The 24,330-nt window shown below is 39.6% G+C and overlaps 1 protein-coding gene across 1 annotated transcript in view; it reads right to left on the reverse strand.

The window, feature by feature from the left end:
- The window catches only part of LOC136872813 (uncharacterized), a 669,667-nt gene that overhangs the window by 199,311 nt on the left and 446,026 nt on the right, over window positions 1-24,330 (reverse strand). The window contains exon 3 of the mRNA XM_067146651.2: window positions 6,994-7,271. Coding sequence (XP_067002752.2) covers window positions 6,994-7,271 — 278 coding nt within the window. The remainder of the gene's footprint in view (window positions 1-6,993; window positions 7,272-24,330) is intronic.

Below are 24,330 nucleotides of genomic sequence, written 5' to 3' on the forward strand. Positions count from 1 at the left end.
CATATCGGTTTGATTGGCTGGGCTGAGCGACTCAGACGGTTGAGGAGCTGGCCTTCTGATTCCAACTTGGCAGGTTCCAGCCTGGCTCAGTCCGGTGGTATTTGAAGGACCTGAAACACGTCAGTCTCGTGTCAGTAGATTTACTGGCACGTGAAAGGACTGCTGTGGGGCTAAATTTCTGCACCTCGGCGTCTCCGAATACCGTAAAGGTTGTTAGTGTGAAGTTAAACCAATATATTTATAATATAGGGCTGATGTTAGGAAGGGCATCCGGACGTAAAACAGAGCGAAATACACATGTGCGACACAGTTTGCACCCGCAACGCGAAAAGTGTACGGAAAACTGTAGAAGATGATTTTATTTATTTCTACTGGTTTAAATTCGCACAGTTACTTGGAAGGTTTTGGCCGACGTTAGTATGTGAAAGGGCTAGGCTTGGGAAGGTACTCACCGTGGCTTTAATTAAGGTACAGCTCGAGTCTTTGCCTGTATGGAAACGGAAAAAAGGGAAAATAATTTTCAGGGCTATCACCGGTGGGATATGAACCGACCACATCCCGATGCAAGCTCATAGCAGGGCGAACTTAACGGCACTTCCAACTCGCTCGGTTTAGAGGTAATAGTATGTGCATGTCATATTATTGTAATTACATACAATGAATGACCACATGAAGTGAATCTAATAATTACTCCGTATTGGCAACCTCAAAAACGTGTAATGTCTTAATAATTCAGTGACTCCACATTTTTTTCAATCAATACTGATCTGCATTAGGGCAGTCGCCCAGGTGTCAGATTCCTTATCTGTTGTTTTCCTAGCCTTTTCTTAAATGATTTCAAAGAAATTGGAAATTTATTGAATATCTCCCTTGGTAAGCTATTCCATTCCCTAACTCCCCTTCCTATAAATGAATATTTGCCCCAATTTATCCTCATGAATTCCTCTTCATATTGTGATCTTTCCTACTTTTAAGAACGCCAATTAAAATTATTCTTCTACTAATGCCATTCCACGCCATCTCTCCGCTGAAAGCTCGGAACATACCACTTAGTCGAGCAGTTCTTCTTCTTTCTCCCAATTCTTCCCAGCCCAAACTTTGCAACATTCTTGTAACGCTACTCCTTTGTCGGAAATCACCCAGAACAAATCGAGCAGCTTTTCTTTGGATGTTTTCCAGGTCTTGAAACAAGTAAGCCTGGTGAGGGTCCCATATACTGGAACCATACTCTAGTTTGGGTCTTATCGGTGATTTATATGCCCTCTCTTTTACATCCTTACTACAACCCCTAAATACCCTCATAACCATGTGCAGAGATCAGTACCCATTATTTATAATCCAAAATATGTGATTACCACAATGAAGATCTTTCCTTATATTAACACCTACATACTTACAATGATCCCCAAATGATTTCAAAGAAATTGGAAATTTATTGAATATCTCCCTTGGTAAGCTATTCCATTCCCTAACTCCCCTTCCTATAAATGAATATTTGCCCCAATTTATCCTCATGAATTCCTCTTCATATTGTGATCTTTCCTACTTTTAAGAACGCCAATTAAAATTATTCTTCTACTAATGCCATTCCACGCCATCTCTCCGCTGAAAGCTCGGAACATACCACTTAGTCGAGCAGTTCTTCTTCTTTCTCCCAATTCTTCCCAGCCCAAACTTTGCAACATTCTTGTAACGCTACTCCTTTGTCGGAAATCACCCAGAACAAATCGAGCAGCTTTTCTTTGGATGTTTTCCAGGTCTTGAAACAAGTAAGCCTGGTGAGGGTCCCATATACTGGAACCATACTCTAGTTTGGGTCTTATCGGTGATTTATATGCCCTCTCTTTTACATCCTTACTACAACCCCTAAATACCCTCATAACCATGTGCAGAGATCAGTACCCATTATTTATAATCCAAAATATGTGATTACCACAATGAAGATCTTTCCTTATATTAACACCTACATACTTACAATGATCCCCAAAAGGAACTTTCACCCCATCAGCGCAGTAATTAAAACTGAGAGGATTATTTTCTATTTGTGAAACTCACAACCTGACTTAACCCCGTTTATCAACATAACATTGCCTGCTGTCCATCTTACAAGATTATCGAGGTCACGTTGCAGTTGCTCACAATCTTGTAACTTATTTATTACTCTATACAGATTAACATCAACCGCAAAAAGCCTTACCTCTGATTTCACTTGTTTACTCATATCATTTATATATGTAAGAACACATAAAGATCCAATAACACTGCGTTTAGGAATTTCCTCTTAATTATTACAGGGTCAGATAAAGCTTTGCTTACTCTGATTCTCTGAGATCTATGTTCTATAAATATAGCAACCCTTTCAGTCACTCTTTTGTCAAGTCCAATCGCACTCATTTTTTCCAGCAGTCTCCCATGATCCACACGATACAGTGAATTTGACCACCTGAATCCAAGATATCCGCGGTATCTTGCTGGAATCCTACAAGTTGAGCTTCAGTGGAATACCCTTTTGCTAAAACCGAAATGCCTTCTATCGAACCAGTTGTTAATTTGGCAAATATCTCTAATATAATCAGAAAGAATTCCTTCCCAAAGTCTACATGCAACGCATGTCAAACTTACTGACCTGTAATTTTCAGCTTTATGTCGATCACCCTTTCCGTTATACACAGGGGCTACCATAGCAACTCTCCATTCATTTGTCTTTAGTATATCCCCAGAAGTCATGAATTCCAGCTGCTTTTCTAGTTTTCAACTTTTGTACCTTATTGTAAATGCCATTGTTATCATATCTATATTTTAATACTACCTTATCATTAGTCTCCTCCTCTGTATGGACATTATCCTTGTAACCAACAATCTTTACATACTGCTGACTAAATACTTCTGCCTTTTGAAGATTCTCACATACACATTCCCCTTGTTCATTAATTATTCCTGGAATGTCCTCCTTGGAACCTGTTTCTGCCTTAAAGTACCTATACATACCCTTCCATTTTTCATTAAAACTTGTATGACTGTCAATTATGGTTGCTATCATGTTATCCTTAGCTGACTTCTTTACTAGTTTTATTTTCCTAGTAAGTTCCTTCAATTTCTTCTTACTTCAACAGCCAATTCTAACTCTAGTTCTTTTCAATCTGCACATCCTTCTTAGTCCCTTTATTTTCTGTTACAATAAGGTGGGTCTTTTCCATTCCTTGCCACCTTTAAAGGAACAAACCTGTTTTCACAATCCTCAGCAATTGCTTTAAACCCAACCCAGAGCCTGTTTACATTTTTATTTACAGTTTTCCACCGATCATATTTATTTCTTTTAAACTGACTCATGCCTGCTATATCAGCCATATGGTACTGCTTTTTAAGACTCTATTTACAGTACTGTAAATTGGCGTTCCTTTCTATTTTTTTTAAAAAGGGACATGTTTCGTGTCTTCCTTCTCAGGCATCTTTACAAAAAATTATAATAATAATAAACATACGATATTCTTGATAACACTAAACAAACTACTTATCCTTAAAATGATTAAGAGTGAAGATGGCTAAATATATCATATGTAAACACAGTTATAAAAATAGTTCATGTTTTTAAAACTGTCATAGGAACAAGTTACTAAATGATAAAAGTTCCATTTAATTTAATATAAAAAATCAATGTGATGATTACATTGTTCTAAAAGCGGAAACAATCCTGAATTTTGTTGATATCATGTGAAATTATGGAAGCTTGAGTACGTAAGTGTTTAGTTAAACAGGGCTTGTTTTCTTAGGTGAAATTTCTCAGAATACTGGTTATGTAGAATTAAGACTAAGATTTCGAAAATTGGTAAATACTTGATTACTGGGCTGAGTGTCTCAGACGGTTGAGGCGCTGGCCTTCTCACGCCAACTTGGCTCAATGCGTTAGTATTTGAAGGTGCTCAAATACGTCAGCCTCGTGTCGGTAGATTTGCTGGCCACGTAAAAGAACTTCTGCGAGACTTAATTCCGGCACGTCGCCGTCGTCGAAAACCGAAAAGACGTAGTTATTGGGACGTAAAGCCAATAAAATTATTATTGAAGACATGATTTTCCTAAAAAATGCATAATAAATGACCTTACCCTTAAATTTCTGAATCTTTCACAAAACAATGCAAACTACCATATCGGCAACAAAAATATCTAATCAAAAACGATTCCTATATGGCTCAAGAGAGAGATTAAATTCCCTTATAAGAAAAAAATCACTTTATAACTCCCAGCTATATGACACGCTTCTCTGTACTACTTCAACGCTAATTTCTCTAGAATGGGGCTCCTTCCAAAGATATAGTAATACTGGAATCCAGAGCATCCTTCCCAAGATACAAGATGCATTAGATAAGAACTTACCTTCTTCCTTTACTTACAATAGGCTTTACGTTGCACCGTCACAGACTGACCTCCTGGTGGTGATGAGGAAAGAAAAGGCTAGAGGTGGGAAGGAAGCGGCCGTGGCCTTAATTAAGATACCTCCCGAGCATTTTCTGGTATGAAAATGGGAAACTGCGGAAAATCATCTTCGGGGCTGCCGACAGTGGGGGTTAAACCATCTATCTCCCGGATGCAAGCTCACAGCTGCGCGTCCCTAACCGCACTGCCAACTCACCCGGTAGATAAGAAATTAGAAGGACTCTTAATTATTAATACCTTCTACCATGGTACAATGAATGATGTTTCATACAAGAGTTTGGCTTTCTGTGAACTGGATTCTTCCATTGCTTTAATTGTGTAAGTCCTCGAATTTAAGTCTCACAGGTTCATATGGGTCTTAATAGAAGATTTGAATTGAAACATAAATGAATTATTAAAGGCAGATCGCGGATGAAGTCCTTACTGATATACCAAGGTTAAGTGTTTGTTATAGATCCTGTAAAGTGAGACGGTAAGCAGACTGAGAATTACTATGAGCTCTTGGAGGCAAATAAGGGAAAATTATATGCAACCCTGTGGCACGCATTTCCTATGGTCGACACCATCAACCTCCCCACCCCCCAGTGGCACTACAGCCCCTAAGGGCCATGGCCTACCAAGCGATCGCTGCTCAGCCCTATGGCCTGCAGATTACGAGGTGTTGTGCGGTCAGCACGACGAATCCTCTCGGCCGTTATTCTTGGTCTTCTAGACAGGGGCCGCGATTTCACCGTCAGATAGCTCCTTAATTGTAATCACGTAAGCTGAGTGAACCTCGAACCAGCAGGTAAAAATCCCTCACCTGGCCGGGAATCGAACCCGGGGCCTCCGGGTACGAGGCAGGCATGCTACCCGTACAACACGGGGTCGGCCCTGGTCGTCACCTTTGGTAATTCAAAACTTTTATAGAGGGAGCTTTGCCCATAAAATTTATCATTTTGTGTGTTTATAGAAAACAGTGTCAGCATATCCTGTCATTGCAATTCTGAACAGTGAATCATGTGTCATAAATACTGCGATAGCTTCCTGTGAACTGGATACTTCACTTGATGTATTTGGTGCTCATAAAAGTAGGGATATAAACACGTCAGCTGAGGTATCGTAATGAAATTGTATTATATGTTTAGTATGACAAACAGAGTAGTTGTGGACATATCGGCGTTGGTGCTACCAGGTTCTTCGCGGTGCGACTTTGGCTAAAACAGCAGTTCGGATGTGAGGGGTATTACATCACTCGCGAGACGGTCATTATTACAGTGCAAGCGGCTGTGTCGTTTGGATGATCTTGCATTCGGGAGATAATGGGTTCAAACCCCACCGTCGACAGCCCCTAAGGATGGTTTCTCGTGGTTTTCCATTGTCACACCGGGCAAATGCTGTGACTGTACCTTAACTAAGACCACGGTCGCTTCCTTACCACTCTTAGCACTTTCCTATCCCATCGTTACCAAAGACCTATGTGTGTTGGTGCGACGTAAAGCTAAATTTCAAAACTAATTATTGTACTAACAATTAGTGATGGCGACTATTGGCCTTTCCGTCACCACTTGAATGTAAGGATATTCAAAAATACATTCTTCTTCTTTCACTTTTCCCACATCTGTGGGGTCGCTCATGCAAACTGTGCCGGCCATGAAGATTTTTCACTGTTTTATGGCAAGATGCCCTTCCTGGAGGGATGCATTTACAATTGCGTGTTTCTCTGGTGGTTGGTAGTGTAGTTTCTTGTCTGAATATGAATATGAAAGTTTTGGGACAAACACAAACGCACAGTCCCCAGCCGGAAGTATTAAACAGACGCGATTATAATAGGAGAAAATCTCACAATGAAAGGTCATAAAGTACAGCAAGTGTCCGTCTTCAAATATATGGGCAACATGCTGAAAGACAAACGAGAAATGCAATCTGTAATTGGGCAAATCAGGAAGAAATACATTACCATGAAGAAATTCGTTGTAAGGTCAGATCTACTAATCCGCATGATCCGCTGCTATATATTCCCTATTCTCCTACATCGATGTGGAAGATGGTCCCTAGATTCAAGCACTGGAAAACGTATCCTTTGAAATGTATCCGTATTGCCGTCTCTCGCGAAAACCCGGATATTGAAAATGTCAATTGCAGACGTCCTTGATTGGATGAAAAAGCAAAAAGAACTGTTACTTGTTATACAACGAAGGAAAGCACATACTTATATAAGGTTATGAGGGGGCGAGCCGTATCAATTATTACAGCTAATTATTGAAGAAAGATACAAGTGAAACGCTCCATTGGCAAACGAAGAAATTCATTGCAAATGTACACTCGAAGAAAGCACAGACGTACATCAGAAGATATTTTCATGTCGTATTGTCAAGACCAGAGCTGGGTACATGGATGGATACGGTGTCTTAAGAAGAGTAAAATTCCCGACCCGGCCGGGAATCAAACCCGAGACCGTCTGAACCGAAAGCCTCAACACTGACCATTAAGCCAATGAGTCGGACACATGCCCAGACACTCTACTGTCATGCAATACATTATCTAAAATACCGTAGGAGGGTAATATGATTTCAAACTCACCATCTTGTCATGTAACATTCCGATCTTGCAGTCCAGTTTGACGTTCGATCCAACACGTGCTGTAACGTTCTGGGGCTCCTCACCGTCCTCGAAGTAAGGACCCCAGCGGGATCCCTGGTGATGATGCGGTAAGCGACGAAATATGGGAGGTGGTGAGGTATTGACAGTCGTAAACTGCACTGTTGTGGAGGAAGTTCTCAGCAGCAGTGTGGAGATGCTTGTATATACAGTGGGCGTTGCGTCACTCAGCAACTGAACAGAGTTCGTCGTGATGTTTTCTGAAACATGGCAACACATGTGTTTGTTGCGATCATCTTCTGCACCCAACTGCATTTAAGGAGTATTTCGCAAGATTGTTCACAGTAATACTAATCGTCATTGCGCCTCGAAATACCGCATATGCCAACGTTCAGAGGATAAATACTGACCCGCAGCACATGTATTTGTTGACATAGTTCTTGCAGCACTGAACCTTTCTGGTCAGTATTCTAAGCTGAAATATTATCACATAGCTGTTTTTCTAGGCGCAAAGACGAAATATTATTGTCCATAGGTACCGTAGTAAAATAACTAATATGGAGGAATGTTACCAAATACTAGCCATAGCTGTTGGACGAAAATATATGAAATATGAGCCCTGGGTGTGTTATCTATAATTATAAAAGGAAGTGTCTGTCTGTCTGTCTGTCTGTCTGTCTGTCTGTCTGTCTGTCTGTCTGTCTGTCTGTCTGTCTGTCTGTCTGTCTGTCTGTCTGTCTGTCTGTCTGCCTGTCTGCCTGCCTGTCTGTCTACCTACCAAAAACTGGCCATAGCTGTTGGACGAAAATATATGAAATATGAGCCCTGGGTGTGTTATCTATAATTATAAAAGGAAGTGTCTGTCTGTCTGTCTGTCTGTCTGTCTGTCTGTCTGTCTGTCTGTGCGCGATGCCCAGCAAAATCTACAGCACGCAGAGATCTGAAATTTAGAACATAGCTAGATGGAAAGGGGTCCGAATGCACCTCGGAGCCGGAATTTTCATTTTCGCTTACGTTGGTGAGTTGTGAACGAAAAACCATCGGAAATCGTGCGTTGGGATATGACAATCCAACGCGCTGTGACCAAGATTAAATACATAGAGTTGCTGTCGCTAGGCAACGTACATAAGATAGGTAGAGAACACGTTATTTAAGGAGCCATTTTACCTCCAGGGCGTACGAAACCGTTTTTGGTCTTATATGGTGTGAGGGCATATTACACTGTTGATGCTCTGCAGTGAACACGGCTCTGAAACTGATGACGAATATTATTGAAGCCACCATCATTACTGAGCATGCTGCGGGCTAAATACGTCCATTGAATAGGAAGCTATTTTCGGTCCGCGACAAGATGAGCCATCAGCCCGTAATATTCGGAAGTGTTTGAGTGTATGTGTGCGAATCCCAGTCAAATCTACGGCACACAGAGATCTGAAATTTTGACATAGCACATTCGCTAAAAGTTGTAGGACTCAATCTTCGAAAACGGTGCTTTTGCCATTGTCAACTGTACGTGGATTGTTAAAGAGTTCGAGAGGCAAACACAATACAGTATACATCTTACCACACATTAATACAGTTTATTCCGAAGCTGTATAAGAAACAATATATTTTGTACTAGCAAATGTACCCGTGCGTCGCTACGGTATTCTACACTGTATTTGAATATCGAAGTAAATACTGTACATGCAGTAAATAAGATTGTTTTAAAATTGCATGTCTCTTAGCGTTATCCGAGAAACAGCATGGGGATGTCCCTATACGCTGTTTCCAATGTAAAGTCTTTGTTACGCATTTGTGATAATACGGCAGGCTCACTTGCCTACTGCCACTCACAATCGAGTTGGGAAATTTACATTATCATTGCAGGCCCCATTGCCTACTGCGCGGTCACAATCGATTTGGGGAGTTTCCGTTACAATGGCAGCCCCCTTTCCTACTTCCAGACAGATAACAGTTGAGGAGTTTTTGTTATACTGGCAGGCAACTACCCTACTATCAGTCGAAGTTGAGTTGTGCAGTTATTATAATGTCAGGCTCCTTTTCCTACTGACAGCCAGGTTACTGCCAGTCATACCAAGATGGTGAGTTTCCATCAAAATAGAAGGCCACTATGCCTAATGCCAGTCACATTTTAGATGAGGACATTTGTTTATAATTGCGAACACCATTGCCTACTGCCAAACACAATCGGGTAGGGGAGTTTTAAACAAAACTGCATGCTCCCTTGCCTTCTGCAAGTCAAATCGAGAAGTGAACTATTCATTACAATTGTAGGCCTTCCTTACTAATGCCCGTTATTCAGGAGTTGGAGAAGGACCTCATTCCTACTGCCAGTCAAAGTCGGTGTGGGGAGTACTGATTACAATAGCAGACACACCCTTTCTCGATCGCTAGAAATCGACATCAGTGAATATAATATAGATCGACATACGAAAGTATATACTTGTTTGTAATATTGCAGACCTTCATTTACAGATAACTGCTGCTAAACGTACGTCATATCGACAAAGGATTGTACCATAAGACGCCGGATTTAGTGGCCTAAATGGCTGGTCCTATGATATCTCATCTATTCTTGGGCCAGACTGAGTTAGAAACGTTGAACAGGGTAAAGTTCTTGCAAGCTTATCTCACATTGCATTACTTTTCGGATAATTATGTGACAGCTACATACATAGCATGTGGCTCACATATGGCTACTGGGTGGGTCAATTTTCGTGAAGAGTTTAATGATTCTATATTTCCTATAAGTGACTGAAAGCATGAATTACGCATGTAAAAAGTCCAAATTTACTTCACATCGATTAACAGAGAAAAATCAAACGTAAAAAGGATACAGATACGAAAAAAAGGTTATAGGACCAAGGTTGTAGATCATTTCAAATTGAACGAGGATTGTGCAATCCATTATGTGATAGGACTTCCCGAAGGTCTGCACCATCATTAAAATTGCCTCCATCTTTCGATATTCTTCGGGGATAAAAAGGGAAAAATTTAAAGATCCTGGAAGTTTCCCGTACGTTACAGGCTAAAACGTATAATTTTGTCAAATTTCCATTTTCTTTTTCGTCTGGCAGATTATGCCGCAATCTGGATTTTGGGCTAGGAGGGTAAAATTAGGACCTTCAGGAAACTAAACCAAAAGAATATGCAATTGGCCATTATTACCCCTTAAACGGGTAGCTGTGCAAAAATTTCGCCCAAATATTCAATATGGAGGCACACAGTCGTTACGATTTTATTTATATAGATAGAAAAGGAATCTGCTCTACGTACAACACCTTTTGGGCTATGTCCGCTGGATTTAACCTGCAAAACTGACCATTCATGATATCTCCCTTATTAATACTCCTGACGAAAAAATGCATATGAAAAAAAGTTTTTGGAATTCCATCACGTTTGGTCGATATCCAGTCAGGTTGGTCTTGTACTGTATATATTGTGGAAGAGTAAAATCACCATTTCGATTTCCTATATACCACCAGTCCATTCCGGAAACATGAAATGTTATAGACCTTTGAAACCTACCTTTGGACAGGTGGATGCTAAATGTAAAGTTTGGTTTGAATATCTTCAGTAGTTTTCAAGTTGTAAAAAATACGCTTTACACGCACCTGCTCTTGAGTTAAGTCCGATAGGACTTGTAATGAAAAACGGTCCGTTAATGATATCTCCCTTATTAATCCTTGTATCGAAATGATGCACATGAGAAAAGAGGTTTAGAAATTAATTTCCATTACGTTTGGTTGTGTATATTTTGTGGGAGTGTAAAATCACAGTTTCGGTTTCGTGTAAACCCCCGGTTAGTTCAGTGATTTAGATACAATATTTGCCCTAAGAGATACCTAAGGACAGGTGGATTCTAAATATAAAGTTTGGTGGAAATATATCCAGTAGATTCTAGCACTCGCGTACATAAGTTAAGAAAGTTGAAATTAATAGAAAATGGATTATAACTGAGGAGCTGTATAACAACAAATATGTAAATCCCAAGTGAATGTATAGGAAATCAAATGCCCCTCAATAAATGATGCTGGTGTGAGTTATGGATATAATAAATAGAGTAGAAATTTAGGCGCAGTGATTCTTAGGTAAACAGATATGAAGATGACTTATGGTGTTATTACTTAATCTATTCGAGGGTGGTTATAACCTCCAACGATATTCCGCCAATATCCCGCAGATAGGCCGATTGACGCCTCTATTTCCCTCTACCCAAGGAACAACCACGAATTTAAAAGCATAATAAGGAAAATGGCAATACGTTACTTCCCTGTTGGCAAGCAATCAGACGTTGCCATGGTAACCTGTAGGTTCGTTGTCGGTCTGTCGGTCACTCAAAGCAGAGCATGATACCCGCATAAAATAGTGAATTTCTCCGTCGTGTGAAGAGTAAGGCAAATTATGAACATAACGAAAGTTGTTTATAATGAAGAGGCGTTTCACGTACGGTCCACGGAGTTTACAGAAAATCAATAGTATAAGAGAAAATGGAGGAAAATCATTCTGGTTTTCATATAAACCCCCCGTCTATTCAAAGATTTTAAAATGAAATGCATATCGTAACCTTTCCTGGGATGCGTATACTCCAAATACGAAGTTTGGTTGAGATCTATCCAGCCGTTTCGAAGTGATGGTGGAACAGACAAACAAACAAACGGACAGACAGACAGACAGACAGACAGACAGACAGACAGACAGACAGACAGACAGACAGACAGACAGACAGACAGACAGACAGACAGACAGACAGACAGACACGAAAAGTAAAAACCACCAATTCTGTCTTTAGTTGACCCAAAAGGGATAAATATCTGAAAAATTGGCAAAACAAACGAAATTACAGAACAGCGGACCCCCTACAACTTCATTTATATAAATTACATAACATGGTATTTTACATGGTTTTAATATTATCTGTAACATCCATCAAGCCGGTATCTTGAGCATTGAAAGTAACAATATAATAAAAATAAAATAATGTATTTCATGCAATTTACGTCAAAACAATGTGAGTTAATAAATATGTTTTAATTTGCTTTTAAATAAATAGGTTATGAACGTCTGACGGTTGAATTCATAAACGCGGGCAAAGCCGCGGGCACATAAGAGAGTTGTACAACACTAATGACATTGTAGATTTTGGAACTGTGATGGGCTCTAGGAGAACAAATCGCAAATTCTACCGCGATTTTTGTGTCTACTTTTTGTTTAATTATACACACTTTCAGTACGTAGGTACTTTACTGCCAGAAATCATTCGATTTTAAAGTATTAGGTTGTCAGTCTGCCGAAACTAATTTTGTGTAATATATTTATAAACTACCCGAACAATACAACTTATCATAACAGTATTATACTTGAAAAAGGAACAACTTAATTAACAACAACAATTAATAGACTGCAAAGCCACGTAGCTATCATTCGTTGCTTCTACTCCACAAAATAATTCACAAGCAGGCACCCTCTTATCTGACATATTCCTTCCAGTTGTTCTCAACCATTCATAACATCCCGGCCAGAGCTGCAGCTAACCTAACCCTCAAAATACCAAATCACAGATCCACCCTCTACAATAAGTATTTTGTTGTTAGTACAACTAGAACGTGGAATTCTATGCCCATTGACGTAAGGGACACCCTATGTCAACCGATATTTAAAACGAAATGTTGGCAGCGGTACTCAGACGGATCAAGTTGAGTGTAAGTACATGATTTCTGATTTGCTGTTTTGTTATTTCTTTCCGTGTGTCACGAAGTTTTATTAAATTTGTTTTATTGACGGAGTAGGACAATTTCCTTTATTCTGGGTTATTCCATACACATTTCCTTTTCTTTCCTTTAAGGTGTTTTTATAACTATGTGTAACGTTTAGCCTTAAAGTGTAGGTGTGTGTGTAGTAAGTTATGTGTAGAATATGTTAAACTGTATGTATATTGTAAGACATGGCTTGGTAGAACAGTAGGCTTCATGGCCTGAGTCATGCCATGTAAATAAAGGAATAATAATATAAAAGCCAAACAAAACTAAATTTCCGCTCCAGATTTAAGATAATAATAGTAATAATACCAATGTCAACAACAACAACAACAACAACAACAGGAATGAGGAGGCGAGCACTAAAAATAAAACACCTCGAACTTAAATACGGCGTGTCTCTGACCTAGCCAGGGTGGGGGCAGGTGTGGTGTAAGGTCAACAGCCTGACTAGCCAACTGGACTCGCGCCAATGACAGAGCACCAGTTTTTTCAACATCTCGCATTGTATGGTAGGGTGGGGAGAAAGCAGAACTTCATTAAGATAAGTTCCATATTTCAAGTTCATAACTATTTAAATATCAATAAACTTAAACTCTTATACTTTTCTAAATATTTGAGTGTGATTTGTTAGAATCTTACGATGTTCTTTGAAGAAGGAGACATGTTATTCTATTTTAATTAAATGGTTCAGTTTTTGAAAGTAATAATCTTATCATATGTTTTTTTCAGGTAGCGTATAAATTAGTTAACTGAATCGAAACTGAAAAGAGGTGGCTTCAGGTATGACAAAAAAGTAAAGAAAAAAGCATTTGCACATGTCGCATTAATAAATGATCTAAAACACATCGTAAACATTTTGTCGATAAACATGATCAAGTACTTTACTGAAGATATTTGATATACATTATCTTAATGTCAGATCATTAACTGTGACTTGATCAAATTAAATTCCGTTGCTAAATTATATTTAAAAACCAAAATTTAATAGTCAACAACAACCAGATTTTTTGTAAAACAGCTGAACAACACCAACTGGTCCTGTTTTCCCATCTGTTTATCTACTAATCATTCAAATCCGAGTCTAACAATTGTAGTCTTCGTTCACCTCTGCTTCTATTGTCCTTCATGGTCAGGACCATTACCGTCATCGGTTGTCTAGCGTCTCACATATTTGCACAACCGAAGCTGTTCTTCATGTTCACCTCGTACTTCGATTGTGAGTGCCTTCCTACCATTATTTTATCCTTTGTTACTAAATATTAATTTGGTCTCGACCTGCCTGCCGCTTCGTATGTGTGAGGAAGATATCTTGAGCCACACAGTTTATACTATTGCACAGCAAAGTCTGTTTTGATATCAAAGTAACGTCAGGGAACTCACATACCTTTGATCGCAAATGCGAGGTCACTGCATTCGCATCCGCCTGGTGACCATGCTCATTAAGGGGAAGTTTCTGCGGCTTGACGCCGAGGTTAGCTGGTTCCAGTCGCGTTTGTGGGGAAAAAAATACCATTTGAAAGTTGACTGACAGGGTAGGAGGAATGGCGGTATACAACATGTCTAATAATTTGAATAAGTTCCAAAAGCCTGGATTCAATTATTAAGGTAATATAACGCTGTTAATGTTGATTCCTCTATCAGATGGGGACGTTAAACTATGAAAGATTTAGACTATATACTGACACCAGAATTAACCCTACCCCTATGGGAGAAGCACAATAGATATATAATTTGTTGCAGTGTATGGCAATGCGTTCGCCTCTGTGGTTTAGTGGTTAGTGTGATTAACTGCCACCCTCGGAGGCCCGGGTTTGATTCCCGGCTCTAGCACGAAAATTTTGAAAAGTGCTTTAAGGGCTGGAACGGCGTCCACTCAGCCCCGGAAGGTCAACTGAGTGGAGGGGGTCCGTTTCCCACCTCGGTAATCCTCGAGGTGATTTTTCGTGCTTTCCTCATTTCTTCTCCAGGCAAATGTCGGGATGGTACCTAACTTAAGGCCACGACCGCTTCCTTCCCTCTTCCGTTTCCATTCCTTCAAATCTTTCCATCCCACAAGACCCCTGTTCCCCATAGCAGATAATGCCACCTCGGTGAGTTATTGGTCCTTCTCCCAAGTTGTGTCCCCACGATCCGAAGTCTGACACTCCAAGTACTGCCCTTGTGTAAGTAAAAGTGGGATCCCTTGCCTAGTCCGAAGGGAAATCCAACCCCGGACAGAAAACGGATTAAGAAAGGAAGAAATAAGGAAATAAAAGTATGGTCATAAGCAAAGCAAAACCATCCTGAGAGAACAATATATGGTCGGTTATGAAACGATACCACCTATCTAACAGTGATCTTCTTATCCATTACTTTCCTTAAGACTGGTCACGCCTCCCAGCAACATATCTATATGCAGTCTATCACAAATATTCCTTGTGTTCATTTTTCTATGCTTAAGTGCAAAGGAAAATGAACCTTACTATACATTACTATAGGGGTGTACGTTGCACGACATTTTCCCGCACTCCTGCAGTATACTGTATAATGGTTTACTTTATTTTATACACAATCACACGACAATGAAAACAACGAAAATTGTTCTGATGGACAGCGAATACATATGTGGATGGAAGGCGTGAACAGTCTTGGTTGGTTGGTTTGAGTCATCAGTCTATAGAATGGTTTGATGCAGCCCTCCATGCCACCCTATACTGTGCTAACCTTTTCATTTCTACGTAACTATTGCATCCTACATCTGCTCTAATCTGCTTGTCATATTCATATCTTGGTCTACCCCTACCGTTCTTACCACCAACACTTCCTTCAAAAACCAACTGAACAAGTCCTGGGTGTCTTAAGATGTGTCCTATCATTCTATCTCTTCTTCTCGTCAAATTTAGCCAAATCGATCTCCTCTCAACAATTCGATTCAGTATCTCTTCATTCGTGATTCGATCTATCCATCTCACCTTCCGCATTCTTCTGTAGCACCACATTTCAAAAGCTTCTATTCTCTTTCTTTCTGAGCTAGTTATCGTCCATGTTTCACTTCCATACAATTCCACGCTCCACACGAATGTCTTCAAAAACATCTTTCTAATTCCGATATCAATGTTTGAAGTGAGCAAATTTCTTTTCTTAAGAAAGCTCTTCCTTGCTTGTGCTAGTCTGCATTTTATGTCCTCCTTACTTCTGCCATCGTTAGTTATTTTACTACCCAAGTAATAATTTCCATCTACTTCCTTTAAGACTTCATTTCCTAATCTAATATTTCCCACATCACCTGCCTTCGTTCGACTGGACTACATTACTTTTGTTTTGGACTTATTTATTTTCATCTTGTACTCCTTACCCAAGACTTCATCCATACCATTCAGCAACTTCTCGAGATCTTCTGCAGTCTCAAATAAAATAACAATATCATCGGCAAATCTCAAGGTTTTGATTTCCTCTCCTTGGATTGTGATTCCCTTTCCAAATTTCTCTTTGATTTCCTTTACTGCCTGTTCTATGTAAACATTGAAAAGGAGAATGGACAAACTGCAGCCTTGCCTCACTCCTTTCTGGATTTCTGCTTCTTTTTCAAAGCCCTCGATTCTTATCACTGCAGACTGATGTTTATACAGATTGTAGTTAATTCTTCGTTTTCGGTATCTGATCCCTATCATCTTCAGAATCATAAATAGCTTGGTCCAATCAACATTATCGAAAGCCTTTTCTAGATCTACGAATACCATGTACGTGGGCTTGTCCTTCTTGATTCGATCCTCTAAGATCAGACGTAAAGTCAGGATTGCTTCACGTGTTCCTACATTTCTTCCGAAGCCAAATTGATCTTCTCCCAACTCAGCTTCAACTTGTTTTTCCATTCTTCTGTAAATAATACGTATTAAAATGTTGCAGGCATGAGTTACTAAACTAATGGTGCGGTATTTTTCAAACCTGTCAGCACCGACTTTCTAAGGGAATAAGTATAACAACATTCTGCCGAAAATCGGATGGGACTTCTCCTGTCTCATACATCTTGCACACTAAATGAAATAACCTTGCCATGCTGGTTTCTCCTAAGGCAGTCAGTAATTAAGAGGGAATGTCATCAATTCCAGGTGCCTTGTTCCTATTTAGGTCGCTCACAGCTCTGTCAAACTCTAACCTCAAAATTTAGTCTCCCATTTCATCAGCATCAACAGCCTCTTCATGTTCCAGAACCAAATTATCTACATCTTTACCTTGATACAACTGTTGGATATGCTCCTGTCATCTTTCTGCTTTGTCTTCTTTCCCTAGAAGTGGCTTTCCATCTGAGCTCTTAATATTCATACAGCAGTCTTAAGGAAAGTAATGGACAGGAAGAGCATTGTCAGATGGGTGGTATTATTTCTCATGCGATGATGTATTGTAAGAACTTGAAACAACCCACCTGTACGACAAATCAATATTCTTAATTTTCTTTCCTACAGTTTAGTTTTATAAATATTAATTTTCATGTGACACTCACTGCAGCACATTTCTTTGTCCGAGATATTAGATTGCAGGTTTTCCTTACAGTCTGCGACTTCTACCCTACCATTATTCCCACTACTTACCTGTCTGATATTTCCAGTTTATGAATAAAATATCCAGAGCCTACCCACCTTTCTGTACCGACTTGAAGACAGATCGATATAAGAATCTTTTCATATTAAAGCTCACTTCATCCATACAGTTCAGTAAGCCATTGATCGCAACTGCAAGCTTACGGCCTTAGCCTAGCTATAAATTCATTCCAGTTCACATACTATATTATCTTCTTGGAGAAAACCTGACAGAAGTACTTGGAGTGGTGTACTTTTTGTTATGTCTCTTCCCAACTGACGTCACTTTAGCCTTTGACATGTTAATTGTCATACATAGCTACTACGCCTGTTTTCAGGCTCCAAGGTATTACTATGGTCGTGTAGATGCCTGGTAAGCCGAGCGAGAGGTAAGCATGGCTGCTGGGCATGTGCCAGTCTCAAGTTTCAAGGCCTGACAATGAACATCACTTCAGAATTGTGGTGCTATTGTGACGTCATATGGTGGTAGAGTAATATGTGTTTTACTCTCACATTCACTGCAATAATGAACACTATCTTCACGACTAATGTTTGTAGCTATCTGTTACTCGTGCCATACGAACAAGCTGCCGCGACTTCTCGTCAGACGCAGATAGTAGATTACAGCCATTCAAAGCAAGTCGAAGCCTCTTTACTACATTTCCACCCATCTGAATCCCTTCCTGATATCTGCAACTTCAAACGACTCCACACGCATAGGAAAAATAGATCAATTTTCAGAATTTAGTACGGAGACAAGGTGGTACTGTGCCACTTTGCTACAGGTATGAATCGGAGCTAGTTTTTAAAGAAAAATATCATCAATGCACATTAGCAATGGAATGGTTAGTCTTTCCTAATTCATACAATGATATTTTAGTAGTACATACCGAGTTGGTTGTGCGGTGAGGGGCGCGCAGTTGTGAGATTACATTCGCGAGATACTGGGTTGGAACACACTGAAGATATTCTTACACCAGGCAAATGCCTGGGCTCGAGGTTAATTAAGGCCACGGCCGCCACATTCACAATCCTAACCCTTTCCCAACCTTCCACCGCCGGAAACCTTCGTTCTTCGAAGGTTTGGTTCTCTTTGGTAAGTCTGCTATTTACCAACTGATGAGTCGAAATTGGCACAAAGGGGCAGGGCGCTTGCAACCGGGAAGTAGTTAGCTGGAAAAATGTGTAATTTCCAATAACGAATGAATTATGTAGGAATTAAACCATTATTTCTCTTGTGTACTATTTTTTTATTTTTATTTATTCACGAAGCACAAGATACAGCTACACTGAGCAAATTTCACTTGCACTGTTAACAGACTATTTAACAAACGTAAACTTTCATAATAAAATATAACAAACATAACAAAATATAAAAAGATCAGGTACACATCCTACTAATAACTGTCCAAATCGAAAACCATGAGAATGTCCATGTTCATAGCCAAGTCGTCGTGGGTCAATGGCGGTATAATCCCTTCACATCAACTTATCTTTAAGAGACTATTTATACACCTCTCGAATACACTTTTATTTGACGCTATATCAAGCTCTTGTCTCCTGTTAATATTGTTAAAGAGTGTTGGGAGGCGGATTAGGAAAGATCGTTGAAGTATTGAGTGCTGAGTGTGGGGAATGTGGAGAAGGTCTTTGGTTCTGATGGAGCGGGAAGGAACGCGGAGAGAGAAGAGAGAAACAAGATGTTTCGAGCGGTAATGCACATTTAAGATCTCGTGGAGTAAACTCAGGTGAGCTACCTATCTCCTGATGTGCAGCGGCGGCACATTAATTGCCATTAATACCTGCTGCGTAGACAGATTTCTGAGCTTGGGGTTTCTGTTCCTTACAATTGCAGCAAAGAAGGACACTGCTCTGTCTAACTGATTGGTATTGGAGGGGGCGGCTGTTGTCCAAATCGGAGAGCAGTAGTTTAAGAGAGGTTGAACGATCGTGAGGAAGAAGTGACGAAGAGAAATGGGGTCAGAAATTTCTGTGAAGCGAAAGATAATGCCTAGTAATTTCATAGCCTTGGCTCTATGTGTTTCTATATGGGTCTTAAATTGTAATGTTGTATCGAATATTACACCTAGGTCCCGCTAGGATGCTTTATTACGAGTTCACAGAAACGTCCCGCATAACATAAACCAAGACTTAATATTTACATATTGAAATATGAAAGGCTGAATTTTAATGTCAACAAAAAGTTAGGTTTACCTCAAGAACGCCTTACGGCAACGCCGATTCATATGACCGTCAGAAGACATTTTCAACTGACATGAACTACTTACATCAGCCTCAGTATACGTAGGCAAGTCAAGAAGTATCTGCAGTTTTACTCTAATTATCTTTAGGTTGCCTATATGGTGTGTGTGCTCACCAGCCGCTAGATGGCACCGTTGTCTGCGTCTGTGGTAGATTTCAGCGTTATCAGATCAGTACAGCTTGCCACTCTCTGTTTGCACAGCGCTTCGTAATCTTTTTTTTTTTTTTTGGATTGAGCATGTAGGAGCGGAAATTCATAGAAAACTTTCACCACAATATGGGGACAATGTTTTACCACAACAAAGTGTTTACCAGTGGACTGAACAGATTAATAGGTGTCGTACGGACGTGAAGGATGAGGAAAGGTCCGGGCGTCCAGCTGCAGCCGTAACTGATGCCAATATTGAACAAGTGCGTGAATGACAGACGAGTGATTGTTGATGTCGTGGCAAACCATAGGCACATTCGCTCCGATCAATAGGTGAAGGAAGCGGTGCATACGTGGCTCGCTGCTCAACCAAAATCCTTTCTTCCAGAGGGTATCAGAAAGCTTGTGAAACGGTAGGCCATGTGCTTTGTAAAGCAGGGTGACTATGTTGAAAGATGATATCAATAGAACGTGTGTACTCTTTTTGTAATAGATTATAAAAATTGTTTACTGATACGTATTGACTTACCCTCGTAGTGTATAGCTTAAAGATTGATTTATAAAACCTTTTTTTAAGTTTTATATATTATTCAGATTCAATGATCATAAATAAATAAACCTTGTGTTAATTTTGTGATTCTCTTACACTGCTCATTTTGTTTTGGGAGGAAATACATTGAATCAGTTCCATTGACCACTACACTAACATTCAGTGAACTTCAAATGTAAGTTCGGTCTCTAAGGAACAGTTTATGAAAAGTGCCAATCAATATTGCTCCATTTATTTGAAGAAAAGCACTTTCGAAATTGTCAAGGCTCGGGTGGGCTTTCTCTGTTTGTTGGGGATGGAGATAAGCGGGGGTGAATGACGAGGTAATACCTTAAAGGGGGAGCACCACCTGGTAATATCCTAAAAGCATAAAATGGAAATAAATATATCATTGTCTATGAAAGTGACGTAGAATGATTGATATGCAAGATATAGCATTTGTTTAAAAGTAAATAAGTGGCCTCTGAAACAACATTTGCTCACTGTAGCATTAACCGCCCTGAACTTCAGCTTGAAGGATGAATAAATATTTTCGCGGAAAAGTACAGAGTCATAGCTACGTCTTTGGGCTTAGCAGACGAGGTAGCGAGTTCATATCCACAATTCTGTGCTCAAAGTTAAGAATACAGTGGGTTAACCTAACGGATGGATCATCGCGAACACGTTCTTCTTCCGCAACATTGAGTACTGTATCGAGTTGGGAATCAATTTGAGTGGCGCGCCACAAGGATCAGTCGTCAGTCTTTTATATTTTTCTATTTATATTAATGTCATAAATGAAGTCTTTAAAACCAGTATCTGTCATAGGTGTGGTGATGACTTACAAGCTTACGTCCACTTTAGTCCCACTAACGCACTTTCCTGTATAATGCATTTTAACCATGACACCTCTCGATTGATCGAATGAAGCGCAAATCATAACCTCAAGTTAAATGTGGCTAAGATGCAGCTTATTTACGTAGGTTACATAAAACTCCTGAATACTGTTGATGTTAAATCCATTCTTGTTTTTATGCGGGCGTAAGTAGGGTTTGCTGAACCACCGGTGGTTTTGAACGTGATTAAAAGATACCGGTACACATAATCTTCATCGCCGTGTAAAGGAAATGGTCGGGCTTGAATCTGCGTCCGTCCCGTCAAGGAATTTCACTCTTAGCTATCATAAACGCAGCGACGTGCTCGATCTTGAATGTAGGCGATTCACCGACGTAGATACTCTGGAACGAATTATATTGGGCGTGTTCGTCGTACAAGCTGATCGGTTTCTATGCCATGTCCTGTGCGAGATCTAAATACCTTTTTCTCCGTCCACATTACAGTCCATTGTTTAGCGAGAAGGAACTCGTATATATATCCATAGTTCTATCCCTTCAGGAAAACAACTCAATGTTGAAGACATCCCACGAATATGTGCTACGAATTTTATCGAAATAAAATATAATGAAGTATGACAATAAATTCTTTGTTTATTCCTAAAATTACAATCCTTTCCTTAATCATCGTTATCCGGTCGACTAGTTTAGCAGTTTGCCTTTTTTTACCACTACGAGCGCTAATGTGGGTCAATGGATTGTTCACTTAAGCACTGCTACGAGCACTAAGCGAGTCAATGCAAAATTTCATTTTATCTTTCATAACTACATTCGTTGTGGATTTTTTCAATAAACAAAAAATTCCTGAGGGCAATGAAGCAAGGAAAACATTACAGAATAGAATATGTAAATACGTTAGTTTGGCCAGGATTTGAATTAAAAAGGAAATGAATAAAGGAACAGAGATTTTAGGCTATTTCTCCGGAACTGCATTTAAGCCGAAAGAGATTTTCGTCACCAGAGTTTGTTCTGCTATCCGGCAGGTCCAATCATGACTGTGAACTCCGCATCTCTCGATCTTGTGCCCTTTTCTTCACTTCTAAATAATCATTTCTTTTTCTAATGCTGTCTAATAACTGACATCATCTCCTCCTTTTTCGCTTTACTTTTATCATTCCTTTCATTGTTACTCCTAGTAGAGTGTTTTGTCTTAGATTATTCCCTATGCGATATTTCTTCCTTTTTTGGATTACGTTCAGAAGTCTCCTCACTTGTCCCACCCATTTCAGAACTTCCTCATCTGATATTCTAACTTCCCAGCTTAATCCTTCAATTCTTCTCCAAATCCACATCTCAATGCCTGTATTATTCTCTGTTATTCCTTCCAAAATGTCCCTGTTTGAGCGCCATAAGGAGCTTTACTCCATACGCAGTACCTTGTAGATCTTTCTCTAGTGGGCCACAAAACTGTTTTTTCTTCTTGTTGAAGATTTCCTTGGCTAAGGCAATTCGAGCTTTTATGTCTGATGTCTTTAGTCACAATACTACCAAGATACTTAAACTTATTCGCCTGTTCAATAATTCCCCCCCCCCCCCCTATCTTGAGTGTCGCCTTTTCACTTTTATCTCTTAGTATCATTGAAACTTGTTTTCTTAGCTTGATAGAGCTAACTAAGACTCACAATTTGAAATTTTTCCGGGGCCATTTAGCCTTTCAACTTTCGGCACAATTGAGGAAGTGGCAAAACCTCACGTTCCTCGTAGTATGGGGGCCTCAACCTTATCTGCTAAGATAGGCTTTCTACATTAAAATTCGTTATCATCTGAACCTTCTGATGTCAATGCATAAGCAACATGTAACTAAAAACCTGCGTCCTTATAGCAACGTACAGATGACACTACTGACCTCGTATACTGTACACAGATGATGAACAGTGGTTGCCATGGTTACAATATTGTGGGGAAATTGAGGTCAAAAGTTTCAAGCGCTCTGAGATCCTAATAAAAACAAAACATAAATTTGAAATAATTGATTATAAAATTTAACACGGAGATCAGATACCGAAAAAGAAGAACTATCTTTAATCTGTACAAAAATCAGTCTGCAGTGATAACTGTCGAAGTATATAAAAAAGAATTACCAATCCACAAAGAAGTGAGTCAAAGTTGCAGTTTGATCAATTACTACTGATCTGCATTTAGGACAGTTGCCCAAGTGGCAGATTCCGTATCTGTTATTTTTCTAGCATTTTCTTAAATGATTACAAAGAAACTGGATATTTATTGAACATCTCCATTGGTCGAACTCCCTTTCCTGCAATATTTCCCCAATTTCTCCTCTAGAATTGCAACTTTCTCTTCATATTGTGATCTTCCCTACTTTCAAAGACACCATTCAAACTAATTCGTCTACTAATGTCATTCCACGCCATCTCTCCACTGACAGCTCGGAACATACCACTTATTCGAGCAGCTCTTCTCCTTTCTCCAAATTCTTCTCTTGTTTTTGTTACGTTACTCTTTTGTTGGAAATCACCCAGAGCAAATCGAGCTGCTTTTCTTTGGATTTTTTCCAGTTCTTGAATCAAGTAATCCTGGTGAGGGTCCCATACAAAGGAACCATACTCTATTTGGGGTCTTACCAGAGACTTATATGCCCTCTCCTTTACATCCTTACTACAACTCCCAAACACCCTCATAACCATGTGCTGAGATCTTTACCCCTTATTTACAATCCTATTTATGTGATTAGCCCAATCAAGATCTTTCCTTATTCTCCGAGATCTATTTTCTGGGAATATTGCAACCTATTCAGTCACTCTTTTGTCTAGTCCAATTGCATTCAATTTTGCCTGTAGTCCCCTTGATCAACGCTATCAAATGCTTTAGATATTTCGATCGCGATACAGTACATTTGACCTCCTGAATTAAAGATATCTGCCCCCTCCCCTTTTGGGTGTTTACATGGAACAGGCTCTAAAGGAAACCAAAGTGGAATTTGGAAACGGAATCGCAATTCAAGGAGAGAGAATCAAAATGTTAAGATTTGTTAATGACATTGTTATTTTATCCCAGTCTGCAGGAGATCTGGAGAAATTTTTGAATGGTATGGGCACACAGTTGGAGGAGGAATTCATGATAAAAATAAATGAATCCCACACAAAGGTAATAGAGTGCAGTCGAACGAATTCCGGTGATACAGGAAATATTAGATGAGAAAACGAAATCT

Source organism: Anabrus simplex, chromosome 4 (assembly GCF_040414725.1).
Source record: "Anabrus simplex isolate iqAnaSimp1 chromosome 4, ASM4041472v1, whole genome shotgun sequence".
Taxonomy (NCBI): domain Eukaryota; kingdom Metazoa; phylum Arthropoda; class Insecta; order Orthoptera; family Tettigoniidae; genus Anabrus; species Anabrus simplex.